Below are 17,674 nucleotides of genomic sequence, written 5' to 3'. Positions count from 1 at the left end.
AGTCCCCATTGCTTACCAGCCCAGGGAGGGCAGAGGTGACGCCACCACTCCGACCGGATGAGAAGAAGCCACAGACAAGGGGGAGATCTGGTGGGTACTGACCATGCTGGGTCAAAGGGGCTGGGCCAGGCACACGGGCCACCTTTCAGGTATTCTCAGCAGAAGTCATTCTGGCAGGCTCAAGGCACAGACACTCTCTCTCCCCACTCACTTCCCTTCCCTTGGTAGGAGATGTGAACTGGCCATAGGCAGAGCTGTAGGGTCAGCATGGAGTAGAGCAAAAGGCCCCTAATGGGACGCAGGGCCCAGAGTTCAAGCCCCCAGTGCAGATGGTCTTTATGTGCAGCCTACAGCAAAACATTTTCCAGTTCTGGGTCTCAGTTTCTTTATTTGTAAAATAAAGGGATGATTTCAAAGGTCCCTTCCAGCTCTAGAATGAAATTCTTTAAGAAATGTGCTATTAAATAAATTAGGCTTTATTAGGTTCAAGCACATACTTGTTTTATTACTTTTAAGTCATTCAAATTAGATTCAAATTAGGTTAACCAAGTGTTGCCCTCCAGAGAGCCAAGGACTGGCGTCAATGATGAGATAAGAATAATTCATCGCCTCTTATCAATCAGCAGTCCCTAAATGGGTGCTTCAAAAGTGCTTGAGTATACTTGAAAGCACTAAGTTTCTGTAATTTAAATATTCTCCCTTTAATCTTATTCACATCTTTCATTTGCTTAGCAAAATCTTTTTTCTCTTTTCTTTTTTTTCCCCTGCAGTCAGCAGGAGGGGAAATATCCTGGCTACTGTCAAAGTGATTGCAAATTCCCAGGCAGGACAGCCTCCCATAGGCTTGGCTGAAGCAGGAAAATTGAGAAATCGCTCTTCTCCCTCCCCACGTCAGCATCCCTGTGAGTCAACACCAAGGCAGGCGCTAAGTTGCTCTGTCACCTGAGTGACAGGGCTGCTAAGGAGCTCTCCATTTTTATTAAAATACAGTTGCCTCCAAAGTCTGGCTTTTGGGGCATCATCAACAGCCAGCTGCCCATCCCCACAAAGCCGGACCCCTCCCTGTGGCTGTCCCTACTCAGGCTGAACATGCTTTCAAGGGGTCTTGCTATCTTACCCTTTCTGCCTTTCTCCTCCCAATCAGACCAACAGCCTCAAAAGGAGAGGCATCTCCAGGCCCGGCCTGTAGCTGAGGAGGCTGGAAAGTGAGGTGAGAGCAAATCCGCCAGCTCAGAGGGCCTCTGACTGGTACCCTGGAGAGCTGCACCCTTTCACGCCCCACCCCCCCACCCCCCCAAAAAAGAAGGAACTAATTCAGCCTCAAGGCACCAAGCAGAGCTAACCTTGACAGGCTTCTCCAGGGTGGGTTTCTCCATGGCTGCTTTAGGAAGCAGTGAAAACACAGCTTTACAAGGTTTCCAGTTAATGAGCTGAATGTTAATGGAAAGAACTAGAAGACCTGGATTCTGAACCTCCAAGTACCAAAGGTGACTTAGATACAATTGGGCACTAGTGAACAGGGGGGACCGGGTTGGGGCTTGCCAGCTTCTCAGCATGGACCTCAAGCAACAGCAACCACTTCCTTTCATGGGTAGCAAAATGCCTAGCCTAGTTATTAATACGGCATCATTTCTCAGTTTCAGGCCTCTGAGCTCTCTTTCTCCATTCAGCCTCCATCCCTGGGGCAGAGGATGAAGAAGTTTCTAACAAGACTTTAACACCCTGGGGCCTCCTTATATCTTTGAGTTGCCAGTGTCTCCCGACAACTAAGGAAAACATCAATAAAATCACGGCATATGCTTTTGTATTAAATGAATATCTGACATATTCATTACCGAAATTTACAGGCGAAAAGAAAAATTCTCCATCATCCCCTTATCGAGGGAGAGCCACCGATAGATAACATTTTGTTGTTCCTCTTTTTACTCCTTTTTTTCCTCTTGAATTTCTCTTTTAACCTTTCAAAGAAACTAGAGTGTTGCATCATTCAGTTTACAAGAATCTTGTAAGGAAAGTGCTGCCAGAGTAATTGGTTCTGTTTAACAAAGAGAGAAAACTGCCGGTCCCAGAGGTTCCGCTGTTTGAGCTCGAGCAGCAGTGAGTAAGCTTACCCCCTGCACCTGGCAGCCCGGTGTGTTAGGAGAGGCCTCAAAGGCAAACAGCTTCATTGGCAGCAAGTAACAAGAACACCCAAGAAACTAGAAAGCCAAGAGATTTCCCTTCCAGATCAGGTGAATTGATGGAGATCAACAGCTAGAAATGTGTCCACCGTTTTGAAATCCACCAGCAAGGAATAGGTATGGTCAGAACTCCAAAGGAGAAGGTTCCCATCATGCCCATGAAATGACACGAGGCCATAAATGTCAGACACAACCAAATGAAAAGGGTGCCAGAGTACGGTAGGGGGCACGAAATCAGTGGGTTCTCCCAGACCCAGGGGTGTGGAGAACCATCCAATTATCTGCGGCCTTTCTTTAGCGCCCACTGCAGAATCCTGGCAACATGGGAGTAGCTGTTTTCCCACAGCAAGGGAGCTGGGGGAGGGCTTGTGTGGATGTAGGCATGCGTGTCCCTCCTCCCCTGAGCTCAAGAACACCTGTGGAAAATGGGCTTTCGGGCAGATAGCGAGGCCTTTGGGCCTGGAGTCAGGAGGGCATCAGGCGGTCTGGAGAAGTGGACTGTGAGGAGTGCTGCCCAAGGAGACTGCCCCACCAAGAGTGCTCTTATTCCCAATTCCTCAAGGTGGGTTGAAACAAGCTTCCTGGAGGAACTTCTGGGCACCAGGAGGAGGCTGGGCCAGGCAAGATAAGGAGGAAGGGAGGGGAAGTCCCTGAATGAGGAAACTGGTCCCTGCCAGAAGGAAGTCATTTCTTTGCTATCTTACCCTTTCTGCCTTTCTCCTCCCAATCAGACCAACAGCCTCAAAAGGAGAGGCATCTCCAGGCCCGGGTTGTAGCTGAGGAGGCTGGAAAGAGGTGAGAGCAAATCCGCCAGCTCAGAGGGCCTCTGACTGGTACCCTGGAGAGCTGCACCCTTTCACGCTCCCCCCCCCCCCCCCCAAAAAAAAGAAGGAACTAATTCAGCCTCAAGGCACCAAGGCAGAGCTAACCTTGACAGGCTTCTGTCCAGAGCCAGGACAGAGGTTCACCGGGAGAGAGATAAAGGGAATTGGGTCAAAAACAGAGATATGAAAAATACAAAAACAAAAACAAAAAACCCCCAGAGATATGGCAATGTTCTTCAAAAGTAAACCGCACGACTCCAGTAAATGTGTGAGAAAACGTCCAACCTCATTGCTAAAAGAAATGGAAATATGACATCTTTTCTTTCTTTCTTTTTTCTTTTTTTTTTGTCTATGAAATTAGCAAAGAATAAAAATCAGGCTGTAAAATGAGCAAGCTTTCTGGAGGATAATTTAGTAACACATATCAAATGTGTTTTAAAAAAGCTCATACCCATTGACCCAGCAATTCCACTTAAAAAGAAATCTCTCCTAAGGACATAATTAAGAGATGTGCCCAAAGAAATACAGCGAAGTTGTTCATTTATAGTGTTTCTTATAATACCCGCCACTACCCCTTCAGGAGAGAGATAAAGATAGAGATAGAGCGAGAGCAAAAGGGAGAGGGAGAGAGAGGGAAAAAAACGTCCAAAAATAGGAGCTGGGTGAGGTAAAATTGAGATTTCCCTATAGACTGGAACAGCATGCAGCTATTAAAGGCTATGTGTTGACAGAGGAAGATGTTTACAATGTAACACCATGTCAAAGTTTTTGAAACTTACATATGGTATCATACCCCAAAATGAATCTTTATATAAAATATATAAATCTATGCATAGAGAAGTAACTGGAGAATCTTACATCAAAAAGCAAATAGACTTAATCTTAGGGGAGGGGTAGAAATACAGGTGATGTGTGTGTGTGTGTGTGTGTGTGTGTGTGTGTGTGTGAATAGGTTTTCACATTCTGCACTGAGCATGTGTTATTTTTATAATTAGATGATATATTTTGATGACATATTATTCCTTAAATAAACACATGGCTTACATTGGGAATTTTTTTTTTTAATTAAACATCCAGAAACTAAGGCTTCTGCATCACCTAGGTTCTAAAGGTAAATTTCTAAGTCTGCTTTTTTCTCCGGAGATTTTCTCCTCAGCAGAAACACATTCCTTAGTCTCTTTTCCACATAACATGTCTAAGCAGGCAGCTTTAACATAGAAGAAAACCACAATACAGGACTAGGGAAATCCTCCCGCCCCCTCCGACCCACCCCACTCCCAGGAATGGCTGAGCCAGACATTTGGGTCAGCTGGGGACCTGTCTCTGTCACAACCACTGCTTACCAAATGTACTAAGAGTTTCCCTATTTGCAGATCCCCATTCTGTCATGGATACTCTTCTGAGCACTCAACTAGACTCTGAGGGTCAAGCTAGGGAGAAATCCCCAGAGCGTTGCAAGGACACCACCTCCCTTTCTGGGCTCTGGCAGCTGCAGAGCCCCCCGAAAACCTGCAGGGGGCCTCAGACACCCAGCAGTTCTGATCCTCCCCAGGACCCCTTTCCTCTCCTTCAGACATAGCTAAAATCAGCTCTGCCAGCTGACTGTGGAGGTGTCAGGCAACGAGTTTTGTCACATATCTACCCTGATCCTTGACCCCCACAGCAGCAAATGCAAATTGCTATTTATTCAAACTGCCACTTGATTATGTTGAAACCCAGTTGCTGAACCCAGAGAGAACAGTCTTTATGGTGGGTAGGAACTTCCTGTCAAGGACAGTTAATTTTAATTTTTCCACTGAGCTCAACCTCAAAGTGAGGTTGATTGCTACTCAGCAAGATGGCCTGCATTAGTGGAAGCTTTAATTGAGCGCAGATCTATGTCCCAAAAGCATAATGTTTGTTGTATACATACTTTGGGACGAGAAGAAAAATGAAAAACAGGTCTTTCTGAGGAAAAATTGAAAGCAGAATGTGGTCCATAGTCAGGATGGCAGCACCGAAGACCAGCTGGGGGGGTTGGGGGAACACTCCACCATCCTGTGGCTCAGTTCCAATGGGCTCTTTGCAAATGTTTCTAAAAGCTCAGTGTCTGCATTTAGGTCTCTCTTTCCCAAATACTGGACTCCATCATGGTTCCTCTCATGACCAAGAAAACACTCCAGGAAAAGAGCAACAGATCAGGGGCCCTTGGCCAAGGGGCCATGGCATATGTTTCCTGCTGCAAGGCTCCTTTCGGCCCAAGGTACTGATCAGTGTTAACATTCAATATGGTGCCTCTGTCTACATTCTTTTATAGATGACCTTGAAATGAGCCCTCAGCTGGAGCACAATGCCACTTCTGGCTTCTTGTTGTTATGGTTCCAGACCCCTGTCATCTCTTTCCTGAACTGTAGAACTGGCCTTTGCCCTGTTGATGGGAGATGTCGTCTTAAAACCTAGTTAGGATCAACCCTCCCCAAACATGGTCAAAAGCTGTCCTTGAGCCCTCCAAATACAGATCTAGGGACTTCCACCATCCAACCCCATACTCCCTCTCCAGACCTTTCTCTCTCTTCCTCTCACAAGCTATGCTCTGGCCAAATCAGCTTCCCCCTCCCAGCCCCCTTCCCAGTCCATCAGCATGTCCTGCCGTGACCCCACCTGCTCCAACCGCCTTCCTCTCCTGGCTATACAATAGCCTCCAACAGAGCTCCCTGCTTCTACTTTCTCCCCTCTCCAATCCATGTCCACACATCTCCAGACTGATTTTTTAAAAAGGAAACAATGCTCACTGCTTTCTTAAAACCCTCCGTAGCAGGGGGTGCATTCCACCACCCTATCGGTAAAAGGCAGACTCTCCCCTGTGGTCTACAGTGTCCACCATGACCTGGCCCTGCCTACCTCTCCAATCTCCTCTTGTACCACTGTCCCCTTGCTACTGGAGCCACACGTGCTCACCTTCTCTTCTTAGCACTTGCTGTGTCCTTGGCCTGGAAGAGACACTTTTCCTCCTGCTCTTTCCCTGCCTAGCCCCTCATCCCTCAGTCTTAGCTTGAATACTACCTCCAGCAAGGCCTTCTCTGACCACCTTACTTAAAGTAGGACCACAGCCCTTTGGCACAGCTCCTACAGCTAACTGAAATGATCTTGTTTATTCATTTGTTGTTTATTTGCTCTCCCCATGAGAATCTATGCTTCCAGAGCGACCTTGACTAACCCGTTCACTGTTACATCGTCAGGACCCAGGACAGTGCCTGGCACACGTGCGATTCTAAATCATTATTTCTGATTAATGATTGATTACAGGAAGTAATACACATTTCCTGAAAGGCCTTCATTATCTCCAGCCTCCACCCCTCGGGCTATGCTACTTTCTTACCCTTGCCTCCCTCTTCCCCTCTGTCACCAAGCACTGACATTTGTAGTAAGGCAAACTCAAAGGGCCCTCACCCCTGAAAGTCACCCCTGGCCTCTCTAGACATAAATAATTCCCACTGCTTCTGACAATGTACTTCTGCCCTATATTCCAAGGCCACCAACTTCAATGTGACTTTATTCCTTATTCCTGGAAATTCTTGCCTAGAATGGTAAGGATAGAAATCAGAAAATCACAGTAGACTCCAGGAACTTCCTAAAATCAACTCCAACAATAGACAACTCAAATACCTCTCCTCAGAAAAATGCTTTGCCCAACTAGGCAATGATTCACTCATTAAAGTAAGGGTTCGACACTGTGTTCACCACCCGTGTGCACATCAATGTCAAGAATGTTGCCCAATCTCAATCAATTCTTTGCATGGAAACAGCATCTTAAACCATTCATTCGAGCCCCAACCCACGAAACCCTATAAACATCTGGAAGGTTCCGAGGAAAGGCCTGCTTTAAAGATGAGATGAACAGGTCATTCTGGTGACCTTTTAGGGGATATGAAATTTAGGGCATAGTGTCTACACCAGCTCTTCTGTGCTTGGTGAATGATGAAAGAATGAACGGACCAAGGACTAGCTCATCTACCCCACCTTTCATTCTTACCCTTCTCAAAGAGACGGAGCCAGGAACATGCAGCCAAGGGGTCAGTTAGAGCAGGGCTTTGGATGACCGAAGTCCTTCATTTCAGTGACTAGGCCTTACTTTGGCACTGACAGCAGAAAACCAAGGGCAGCCCCTGAGAACCCCCCAGATCCAGGCCAAGGCACCACGCAGCTAACCAGCCTCTCCCCTCTGGCCCAGGGCGAACAGCTCTGGACCGCTATGGGCTGCAGAAGGCCGGCTTCACGCACGTGCTGAATGCAGCTCAGGGTCGCTGGAACGTGGACACTGGACCCGACTACTACCGCGACATGGCCATCGAATACCACGGCGTTGAGGCCGACGACCTGCCCACATTCGACCTCAGCGTCTTCTTCTACCCAGCAGCCGCTTTCATCAACACGGCGCTCAGCCTTGACCACAGTAAGAGACCCACCATGAAACAACCCCAACAAACCTGCCTGAGGCCCCGCCCCTCCCATGAGGCCCCACCCCTCACCTTGGCTGGAGATGTGATCTGTGCACTCACAAAGCCTGTTCTGTGGGGTTGGGAGTGATTGAGTTGGGATTATCTGAGCCCCAGGAGGCTGGGAGCCACACTGAGCGTGCTGTTTGTGGGCTTCAGGAATTGGAGGGTTCAGAGGAAAGGCCTTTGGTCTGAATCCCAATTCCTACGGCTCATTAGCGAGCTCGGAACAGCAAGGATGCTGTCTGGATGCCCTCAGAGGGACTATAGCCCAGATGTCAATTGTCCAAACCTGACTAATAGCTGAGGCTTCAAAGCCAGAAAAGCTTCAGGGAGCTGACTGGACTGGGAATTCATGGAGAGACTTCAAATTCTCCTGCCAACCAACCAAGCCCGCTGCCTCCCCTAAATCTCCCTTCACCAACACCACCAACACACAGTCTAGTGAGGCCCCCTGTAGAAAGCTGACATCCTAGCCTTCTAAATGGCGAATGATATTTGAGAACCTGAGTTTTGCACCCATGATGCCCAACTTCCCCAAGGTTAATTATCCATTTTTAAAATCACAGTGCTAGTCCTTGCACTCAAAATTCAGTTTTAGCTGTCTAAGCCAGGTAAAGACTTCATGGCTCTTTCTGAGAGAAGGGCCTGGCTTAGGTTTGCACTGGGGTAAAATAGTATGCAATTATTGCTGCAAGGGGGTGTTTCAGGGGCATTTCATAGAGGCCAGAGGGACTTATACTCCCTACTCAGTGCTCTGACTTTAGGCCCACATTTCATACCCCTTTATGGGACCATCACATTGTCCAGTTACTAAAAGCCTTTCTTGCCACAAGAGACTGGGATTATGAGGCTCAGTGACTAGCTGACCAGTCTGCTTCAGGAACCTGCAGTCTGCAGCTGGGCCCCGCCCGAGTCCCAGACCTTGATGGCTCTCCCCTAGTGGTCCTGGCCCCACAGCTGGGCACCAACAGTTTGTCATTGTTTTGGTTCAGAAAGCAAAGTCCCAGTGAGGAAAAACCCTCACAGAGCTGAAGGGCTCTTATTAGGGGATGCCTCATTTCAAAGTCATGCTTTTATGAGACTATTTACGGACAATCTTTTGCATTATATGCATTCTGGGTTTCTAGGTAGTATCAAAAAGCAACTGGCCTCTGACTCATCAACGTGAGGTAAAATTCGCCTTAAATTATTTGAAGTTAACCGAAAACATATTTGACAAGAAAAAAAAAAAAAACAAAAATACCAAAAAACGAGAAACTGCCACAGCCCAATCCTTTGGTTTCTGTTTAATGTGTACTCTTTCACCATTACTGTATCTTCAAACTTTTTCTTAATGGAAGGGGTCTGGCAGGCTTTGGAGAAGATGGGGCGGGATTTCACGCCATATAACTGACTAACAACGTGGTTTCTCTAAGCCTTGCTTTCTCAATCTGGTGATGAAAATATTTACCTTGGAAGGTTATAATGAGCATCGGCAGTAACCCACATAGAGCACGCCACATGGAACCCGGTGCACAGCAGGTCCTCAGATGTGTTTGATAAAGGGAGGTCGTGCACCATGAAACACATAACCACACTAGCATGTGTGCGCCATCGTAATAAAGTTTCCAATCCCAAAAGAAAAAAAAAAGGAAAAAAGACATTCCAACTTTGAACTAGGGCAGTAGACTCACATGACAGCTTGTTTTCAGTTCCTGGCGCACCATTTTAGAGTCCTCCCCCCTCTGCTGAATTAGGGAATAATGAGGCTCGCAAAGCATGTGTACTCCTGGGCAGATCAGAGCATTGACGAGGAGATGTCAGGCTGCAGTGGATCCTGACCCGTGGGTCATATTTTCGAAAGTACCTAGCAAAGAAAAGAAAGGGCCAAGAGAGAAAAGTATATGCTCAGGTCAGAGACTGGGCAGGGGATAGAATCAGGGGGTGTGGGACTAGACCTGTTGGCTGGGCAAGGGGAACAGGATAGGAGCCCATTCCCAGGTGGGAGGCGGTGGGATCCCTTCTCAGTGCTTTGCACTTGAATATTCTCAAGTCTGGAGCTCAAATCGATTGCAAACCCTGAGGAACCTGGCAGGGACAGAAGCAAATGAAGCTGGCTGCGTTGGATGTGTGCTTGTTGCGAGATGGAGAACCCCAGATTCTCCCCAAAGGGGGTGCTTGCTACTCCATCTCAGCCAACAAACATGGGTCTGGCGAGAGTCAGTGCAAATGCGATTGGTTAGATTTTTCAGGAAAAGTCTTCAATCTGGATATTAATGTGAAATTGCCCAATTTTTTAAGTGTTGGCGACACCTTGAAATTTTCTTAAAATACCACAAAGACCAAACCAAAGAAATCTGGAGACTGTCCCTTTGAAACCTATGCTGGGTGGTCAGAGTAACAAAGTAAGATGCTCATTAGTCAGCGATGGCACTGTCACAGACTCTACCCACTGGGGACAGCCTGTACTCGGCATGGGGCATCTAGTCATTCACTGGAAGGCTAGGGGATGCTACTCTGGCATATGGGAGCCAGGCTCCCTCATATGTTTCCTATTATACTCTTGATGTAAGAGGTGTTGATGGGCAGTCTGGACTGAAGGCAAGGCATCTCTCTCTCTCCCCTCTCTTGTCTTTCCTGTTCTTCCTTGGCTAGTTTCTGCCACGTGTACACTGTTCCCACTGCTGCCCCTCACATCAAGTCTTGTTTACTTTTGGTGAAAAGCCTTCCTTGTGGTGCTGTAGAGCTGTATCTGAGGCTTGTAGTGAGCCCCGTGGGACCCGCCCCTACCCCTCTCCTACCCTGACCCTTCTCTTCTGAAAGAACTCCTGGGACAACTGTAGTCAAGGCTTGAAAAATCTCAGAAATAAGCTGGTTCAGTGTCTGGCCCTTAGAGGTGGGGAAACAGACGCCCAGAGAAGCCAAATGATGTGCCCAGGGTCACCAGAGCTAATCAGAGGCCAGCAAGAATTCCTCCGGTCACCCAGGCTTCTCGGAAGAGTCCTTTGGCCTTATTCTGAACATCCGGTGAATTTACCGTCTAAGAGGTCACCAAAAATCATGAAAGGTGAGGCACTCCAGATGGTTATAAGGTCTGGAAACAACTGAACGTGTCACTCTTCTGCGGAGAGAGACGTACCGACAAAATACTGCCGTGGAAACCCCATTTGGACAGCCTTAACTGCTCCTGGCATGGTGTCCTCGGAGGTGAAGTCGTGTGGTTTTAATTTAAGAAATCCCAGGGCCGACACTGGGAAGCTCTAAAGATCAGGTTTTAGTATCAACGCTCTTCTTTTGTTCTTTCTTTTTCTTAAACAGTCTGTAGCCTGCTTTTGAAGCCATCTTAAAATCTATTACGGATAAGGCAGGTAGGAACAAATAAACGAAGTCCACTTTTGAGCAGGAGCTTGGCTCTCTGGTGCTTCGAAGCTTTCACCAGAGCAGATTTTCAGGGTGTTTTGAGATTCTCCGGCCCCACCGCAGCACGCACGGGCCTCCCCCTCGCAGTTCAAAACACAACATGCACCCTCTGTCTGACGCCTTCCACCATACCCAGAACCATTTCGGGAAATGTAAGAGCTCTGCCTGCCTTTGCAGGCCGCGGAGGGAAGGAGGTGAGGGTGAGACAGGCAAAGAGCCTTCCTCCAAAACCAAGGCAGGAGGTTGTCTGTAAGAGTCCACCCCTGGCAGGGGTGGGGTGGAGCTGAGGGTAGGGGGTTGACGGGTAACAGGCTTGGCCTCTCTAACTGATTTGAGTGACAGAGGCCTATCTTTTGATCACCAGTGAAAATGTGCACCTGGAAAGCAGCAGCAGCTCTGGATATGGGTTTTTATAAGATTGTGGAAATTCACCTTTTGGTAAAGGCCAAGGGGAACTATTTCATTGAAATGTCCATTTTCAAGACACAGATTGGGACCGCTCAGAGTGTTATAAGAATCCATTTAGTGGGTGCAACCAGCATTTCTTTTAAGAAAATGAATAGATTAGAAAAGAATTGTTGCAAAATTTCGTATGACCTTGTGGAGCTTCTGCCTGCTCTACACATGCTTGTGATACCACACAGAATCCAAGAGATCCGAATGTGGGGTGACAAGAGCCGGGGGTGGGGGGTGGGGATTACTGTTCTGCCACTGCCCAGCAAACTGGGCCAATCACTTCTTTGCACTTTGTGTCCTCTGTGACATGGGGATGATAACTGTGTCTCCTGCATGTTGGCTGGGCCGACTGAATCTGGTAAACTATTTAAGAATGCACTCGGCAGATTTGGGGGTGAGGGGAGGTTCCACACGTGTAAGCCACAAACGGTTGTTCACGCACAACGGAGGGAGAGCCACTGAGAGGGGAAAATGCCAGTCCCAACACAGCTGCCTTCGCGTGGGGCCCTAATGCTGGCTGGCGTTAACCAGAGAGCCTGGGGGTGGCTCTGGTGTGGGTGCTGCAGGGAGAAGGCCCAAGGCCACTTTCCATGCCCTTGTCCTCTGAGCCTTCCCAGGAGTGTTCTCACGCTGCACCCCAAAGGGTGCTCCTTAGCAGAGCCACAGAGCAAAGAGGGAATGGTGCCTGGGGGAGCCGAGACAGGCCCTTACCCCGAGGGAGACCTACCAGGCTCACGGGGTTGACGACATTAAGGCAGCTCTTCGAATAACCAAAGTTCAGCTCCAGGAGCTTGTGCTGGAGCTGAGCGCGCCCTTCTCTCCCTTCCGCCTTTGTCTTCCAACCCCCTCCATCTCCCTTCGCCCTTTCCCTCCCCTCCCCTCCCCTCCTCCCACTTAACAGACTTCAGGCTCCCAAAAGACTTAATGAACTACAGCTTTCGTCTGTTTCAAGCATTTAGTCATGACAGGAAGAATTACCCTTTTTGCCAGGAGAGGAAGAAACGCTTTAGTTATCAGCAGAGCTGGCAAGAGGCCAGGCAGCCTCTGGAACAGTCTGTGGGGATTAGAATGCCAGAGGTACATTTCAGTCAGGAGCACGGTCATGCCATGCAAGAGCCAGGGCCAGTCGCCCCCAAACCTGACCCAGCAGTAAAGAAGCCAGCCCTGCTTCTTGCCTTCTTTTCTAGTCCAACATGGACAAGGAAAAAGTGGTGTGGTCACATTCTTGTAGCTCAGCAACATGGCGGGTGGGATAGAGGGCTGCCTGGTTAGCTTATAGAGATTTGTGAAAATGAAGTGATCAAATGAACCGTTCCTTATGAAGCACCTCTCTATGCCAGCACTGTGTGTGTGGAGAGACCAATATGGAGACCTTACTGCTGGGCAAGGTGTGCAGGCCTCGCCGGCAGGGGGAAGGGAAGGGAAAGAGCCTCCCCAGGCCGGATGGATGGGTCCTCTTGGATTTCTCACACTGCCTGGGCCACTGTCCTGGGCATGGTCCCCTGGCACAGGTGAGGGGTGAGAGTGAGAAGGACACAGGGAGCCACACTCATTCAGAAATATTCTTTAGCAAACTGTTCTCCTATCCTGCTGATGTTCCACAAGCCAGATGATGTCCATAAGTCTCCTTGGTCATCCTTCTGAGCTTCAGGCCTAAGACTTAAGAACAGAGACATCACTAGGGTCACAAGTCCCACAGCTCAAACTGCCCAGCCATCTCAACCCCAGCCGGGCTCTCCCACAATGACAAGAGAGGGAACCACTGAGATGGCAGTGGTGGGGACGGGCCGAGAGCTTAACCTTACTACTTTCTCTGTCCACAGAGCCCAGAGGCCTGCGGACAGCCCACAGAAGGGTCTCAGCAACAAGTTGCTTTAAATGATTTCTAGTGACAGCACCTGCTTTTTGGGTGACCTCTGGTATGTCACTTAACAACTCAGAGCCTGTTTTCATCTGTAACACGGGGATGATTGTAATGAACCTTGAAGTTCTGTTAAGGATAGAATGAGATCAGGGGAGGAGTCAAGATGGTGGAGAAGTAGCAGGCTGAGATGACATCCGGTCACAGGAGATCAGTTAGATAGTTATCAAACCATTGAGAACACCTACAAATCCAACAGGAGATTGAAGAGAAGAAGAGAGCAGTAATTCTAGAAACAAAAAATGGACCACTTCCTCAAAGGTAGGACATGCGGAGAAGTGAATCAGAAACGTCGGGAAGATAGACCATGGTGGGAGGAGCCAGCTCCCAGCAAGCAGTGGAGCAATGGAGCACAAAATCAGGACTTTTAAAAGTCTGCTCCACTGAGGGACATCGCTCCAGAGGCTAAGCGGGGGTGGAGCCCTCGCAGGGACAGCGTGGCCTCAGGTCCCATGGGGTCACAGAAGCATCAGGGATGTCTGAGTGTCGCAGAGCTTGCAGGTATTGGAGCAGGGAAGCCGGCTACAGAGACGGAGCTGAGGAGTGAGCTCTCAATTTGGGGTTACCTTAAACTGTGATCTGTGGCACAATCAGACCACTGCTCTTTGAGCAGGGACCCCACAAGTGGCAGATCTGTGGACTCACCTTCCTTCTCTGGAGGCAGGAATCTGCTGGGTTTGGAGACTCCAAATGGAGCTGCTGTGTGCCAGAGACAGAAACACTTGGTCACGGGCCAGTTGAGGACGGAGCGTGGCAGGAGACCAGGGAGATGGGAGTGATTGACCGCTTTTCCCCAAGGGTGCACTGAGGATTGGGGCCCTGAGCCCTCGGCTCCTCCAGGCCAGAGATTGGGAGGCCGCCATTTTCATTCCCTTCTTCCAGAGTTCTATGGAAAGCGTTCAGGGTAAAAAGCTCCTGAAAGCTAACTGGAGAAGATTACTCAGCCCAGCCCCTGGCAAGGGCGGCGCAATTCCACCTCAGGCAAAGACATTTGAGAATCACTGCAACAGGCCCCTCCCCCAAAAGATCAGCAAGTACATCCAGCCAAGACCAAGTTCACTGATCAAGGGGAACAGTGGAATTCCAGAGGAGGGGAAAGCAAAGTATGGAATTTCATGGCTTTCTCCCCATGATTCTTTAATCTTGCAAAGTTAATTTAATTTTTAAAGTTTTATTGTTTTCTTATTCTAATTTTTTTAAGTTTTACTCTTTCCTCTTTTAACGTTTTTTAACTAGTTTATCTTAACAATGCCTTTCTTTAAAAAATCCTTTTGAAACTTCATTATTATAATCATATTTTATCCTTTATTGTATCTAACTTTATTTTTTGTATACATATAGGGTTTTTTCTTCCAAAAATTTTTGGGATACTTCTTCTAATAGATCAAAATATACCCTAAATCTAGCACATGGCTTTGTTCTAGTCTCCATCCTGAGCAAATTCTCTCCACTTCCTTCTTCTTTCTTTTCCTAACCAACTTATCAACTCCTTTTTTAGAATTTTTTTAAAAATTTTCATCTTTGCAGTCATATCCCATCCCTTAATCAGGTTTACCCTTATTTTTGTATATATATGTAAGTTTTTCTTTCTTTAAAATTTTGGGAGGTAGTTTCTTCTAAGAGACCAAAATACACCCAAAATCAAGTGGGTGGCTCTGTTCTATTCACCGATCCAATATATATATATATATATATATTCTCTTAACCTCCTTTCTTCTCCCCATGATTTGGGGTCTCTTCTGATTTGGTTAACACACATTTTTCTGGGGTCTTGCCACCCTTTTAGTATTTTATTCTCTCATTCAGATATTTTTGTTTGTTTGTTTTGTTTTTTAAGATTTTATGTATTTATTTGACAGAATGAGAGAGAGAGATCACAAGTAGGCAGAGCAAGAGGGGGAAGTGGGCTCCCTGCTGAGCAGAGAGCCTGATGTGGGGCTCGATCCCAGGACCCTGAGATCATGACCTGAGCCGAAAGCAGAGGCTTAACCCACTGAGCCACCCAGGCACCCCAGGGAGGTTTATTTTAATAGACTTTTCAGATAATTGTGGATAGTCTTTTCTAATACTACACCAAAACTTGACAAGTAATCATTTTTTAAAAGCTAGCTGTGATGTGGCATCTGAAACTGTATCAGTGAACTTCATATGTACTTTGTTACATGAAAATCCATTGGTCTGTCTTGCACTTTGAGTGGATTTTTTTTTTTTAACCCATGCATGATTTTATAATATCCCATGTTGGCCATTTGGAAAATATTGGTTCCCTAATTTATGTTATCTTCCAGTTGTTGACAGTTTTCATTGTAGATTATTGAAAGAACACTTTTTTTTAATATCACCACCAATCTCAACTGAAAAACTGTCAACCTCACAGAAATAAGTACAAGTTTCCTAAATTCTAATTTTTTAACTAAAGATTTTATTTATTTTTATTTATTTATTTGACAGAGAGAGAGATCACAAGTAGGCAGAGAGGCAGGCAGAGAGGGGGAAGCAGGCTCCCTGCTGAGCAGAGCGCCCGATGCAGGGCTTGATCCCAGGACCCTGAGACCATGACCCGATCTGAAGGCAGAGGCCTTAACCCACTGAGCCACCCAGGCAACCCCCCAAACTCTAATCTTTTGCTCAAAGCCTTGCATTTTATCACTGACAACAAATACCATTGGTTGTTTCCTTTGAAATGAGAGACTTACTTCGTTCACTTTGGAGACAGAGTCTGCCAAATACCCAAATGTGAATTATCCTGGTTTTCCTGTCATTTGTTCTTTTGCATAAAAACGGTGTTTCACGAAGAGTGGCTAATTCAGCTCGCAACTCAATCTCACATATGTTTTTTTTCTTGTGATAACCATCTGACTTTGGTACTCAGCCCAAGTGCTTTATGTGTACGTACGATTTTATCGCACAGAATATTAAGTAGAAGTGTAACCAAAGGCTGAAATTTGATAAAAGTCATTTTTACTGCTTCATCAAGGATATTCTTAAGGGAAACTGGCATCCGCCCCACCCCGGGCCCCGAGAGTGCGTGGTGACGAAGGATGCAATGATTACTAGCATAGTTAGGTGCCTCTTCTCCCCACTGCATTTCAGGTAAGATCCTGGTTCACTGTGTCATGGGCCGCAGCCGGTCGGCAACTCTGGTCCTGGCCTACCTGATGATTCACAAGAACATGACCCTGGTGGACGCCATCCAGCAAGTGGCCAAGAACCGCTGTGTCCTACCCAACCGGGGCTTTCTGAAGCAGCTCCGGGACCTGGACAAGCAACTGGTGGAGCAGAGGCGACAGGCCCAGTTCGGTGACAACAGTGACAAGGCTGGTGAAAAGGACCCATAAAGCCCCTTGCACAGCGTGCAGAGACACTCGGAAATGGAGAGGGAAGGCGGAAATCGCCCTGCCCTGGGACTTGGGACAGTGAAACCAAAGCCCGACTTCCTCCCAACTCAAACTTCCCAGGTGTGCGCTGATGAACAGGGAGGAGTCAAAGCTGCCGCCTGACAAGCTCTTGGCTTCACAGTGGAAAGAGGCAGACAGCCCTCTCAGCAGAACTGGTTACACATGAGCACATAGCTCTGCACCAAGGCACCTGTATTTATTTTTATTTTTTTATCTGGTAAGATGGAAGCAGAACAGGGTTGGAAAATGTCAGGCATTGTGCTGTGATTAAATGTTTTGGCTCTGTCTGAAAGTCATATATATATATATATATATATATATATATTTTTTTTTTTTTTTTTTGAGACTTTATTTGTCAGAGAGAGAGGGAGAGCAAGCACAGGCAGGGGGAACAGCAGGCAGAGGGAGAAGCAGACTCCGCGCTGAGCAGGGAGCCTGAGGTGAGGCTCAATCCCAGGAGCCTGAGGTGGGGCTCAATCCCAGGAGCCTGAGGTGGGGCTCAATCCCAGGACCCTTCACCAACTGACCCACCCAGGCATCCCTGCAAGTCATATTCTGAAAGAATAATTTCAAAGTATAGTTTGGTTGTTTTCCTAGCCGCAGGAAAGTGCCCTGGATACTTGTGTTACGAGAGAGTTCACCCATCTTATTAGCGGGTCCCCTCTCTGGGGCATCCATACTTCCTTACCATCTCCTGCATCTTCTTTGCCACCCCCAGGCTTGGGTCACTTCCCACACCCGCCCCGTAGATGCTGCTCTCTGCCGAGTGCAGAGAGTAACTCATTTATTAGGGCTGGGTTGCATGTCCTGAGTCCCTGTACAGAGGCCCCTACCTTGTGTTCTTTCTCCTTCCTTAGGAGCTAGGGCTCTTCAGAATCTTAGCCAGAGTTGCCACTCCCCAGAGAAGTTCCATGAACTGTGCACAAGAGGTTGACTTCACAATTTTGGAAAAAAGGAGAAGGATACTACTTGGAGAAGCTCCTTTCATTTTGATTCTAGTCAAAGCAACACAGGCTTG

General features: G+C 47.5%; 1 protein-coding gene across 4 annotated transcripts in view; it reads left to right on the top strand.

Annotated features, from left to right (window-relative positions):
• The window catches only part of DUSP29 (dual specificity phosphatase 29), a 35,069-nt gene extending 18,117 nt beyond the window's left edge, over positions 1 to 16,952 (top strand). For 3 of the 4 annotated variants that reach the window (XM_004769360.3, XM_004769362.3, XM_004769361.3), the window contains 2 exons: positions 7,215 to 7,436; positions 16,352 to 16,952. In XM_004769360.3, the coding sequence (XP_004769417.2) occupies positions 7,215 to 7,436; positions 16,352 to 16,596 (467 nt within the window). In that variant the 3' untranslated portion in view covers positions 16,597 to 16,952. Of the gene's footprint in view, positions 1 to 3,901; positions 3,910 to 7,214; positions 7,437 to 16,351 lie in introns of all 4 variants that reach the window. The other variant, XM_045083512.1, reaches the window with a different exon arrangement.
• The last annotated feature ends 722 nt before the right edge of the window (positions 16,953 to 17,674 follow it).

The sequence above is a fragment of the Mustela putorius genome, unplaced genomic scaffold, assembly GCF_011764305.1.
Source record: "Mustela putorius furo isolate JIRA1106 unplaced genomic scaffold, ASM1176430v1.1 tig00000698_pilon_pilon_pilon, whole genome shotgun sequence".
Classification (NCBI taxonomy): Eukaryota; Metazoa; Chordata; class Mammalia; order Carnivora; family Mustelidae; genus Mustela; species Mustela putorius.
The sequence above is the reverse complement of the archived record's forward strand: the minus strand, read 5'-3'. Positions and strand labels throughout refer to the sequence as shown.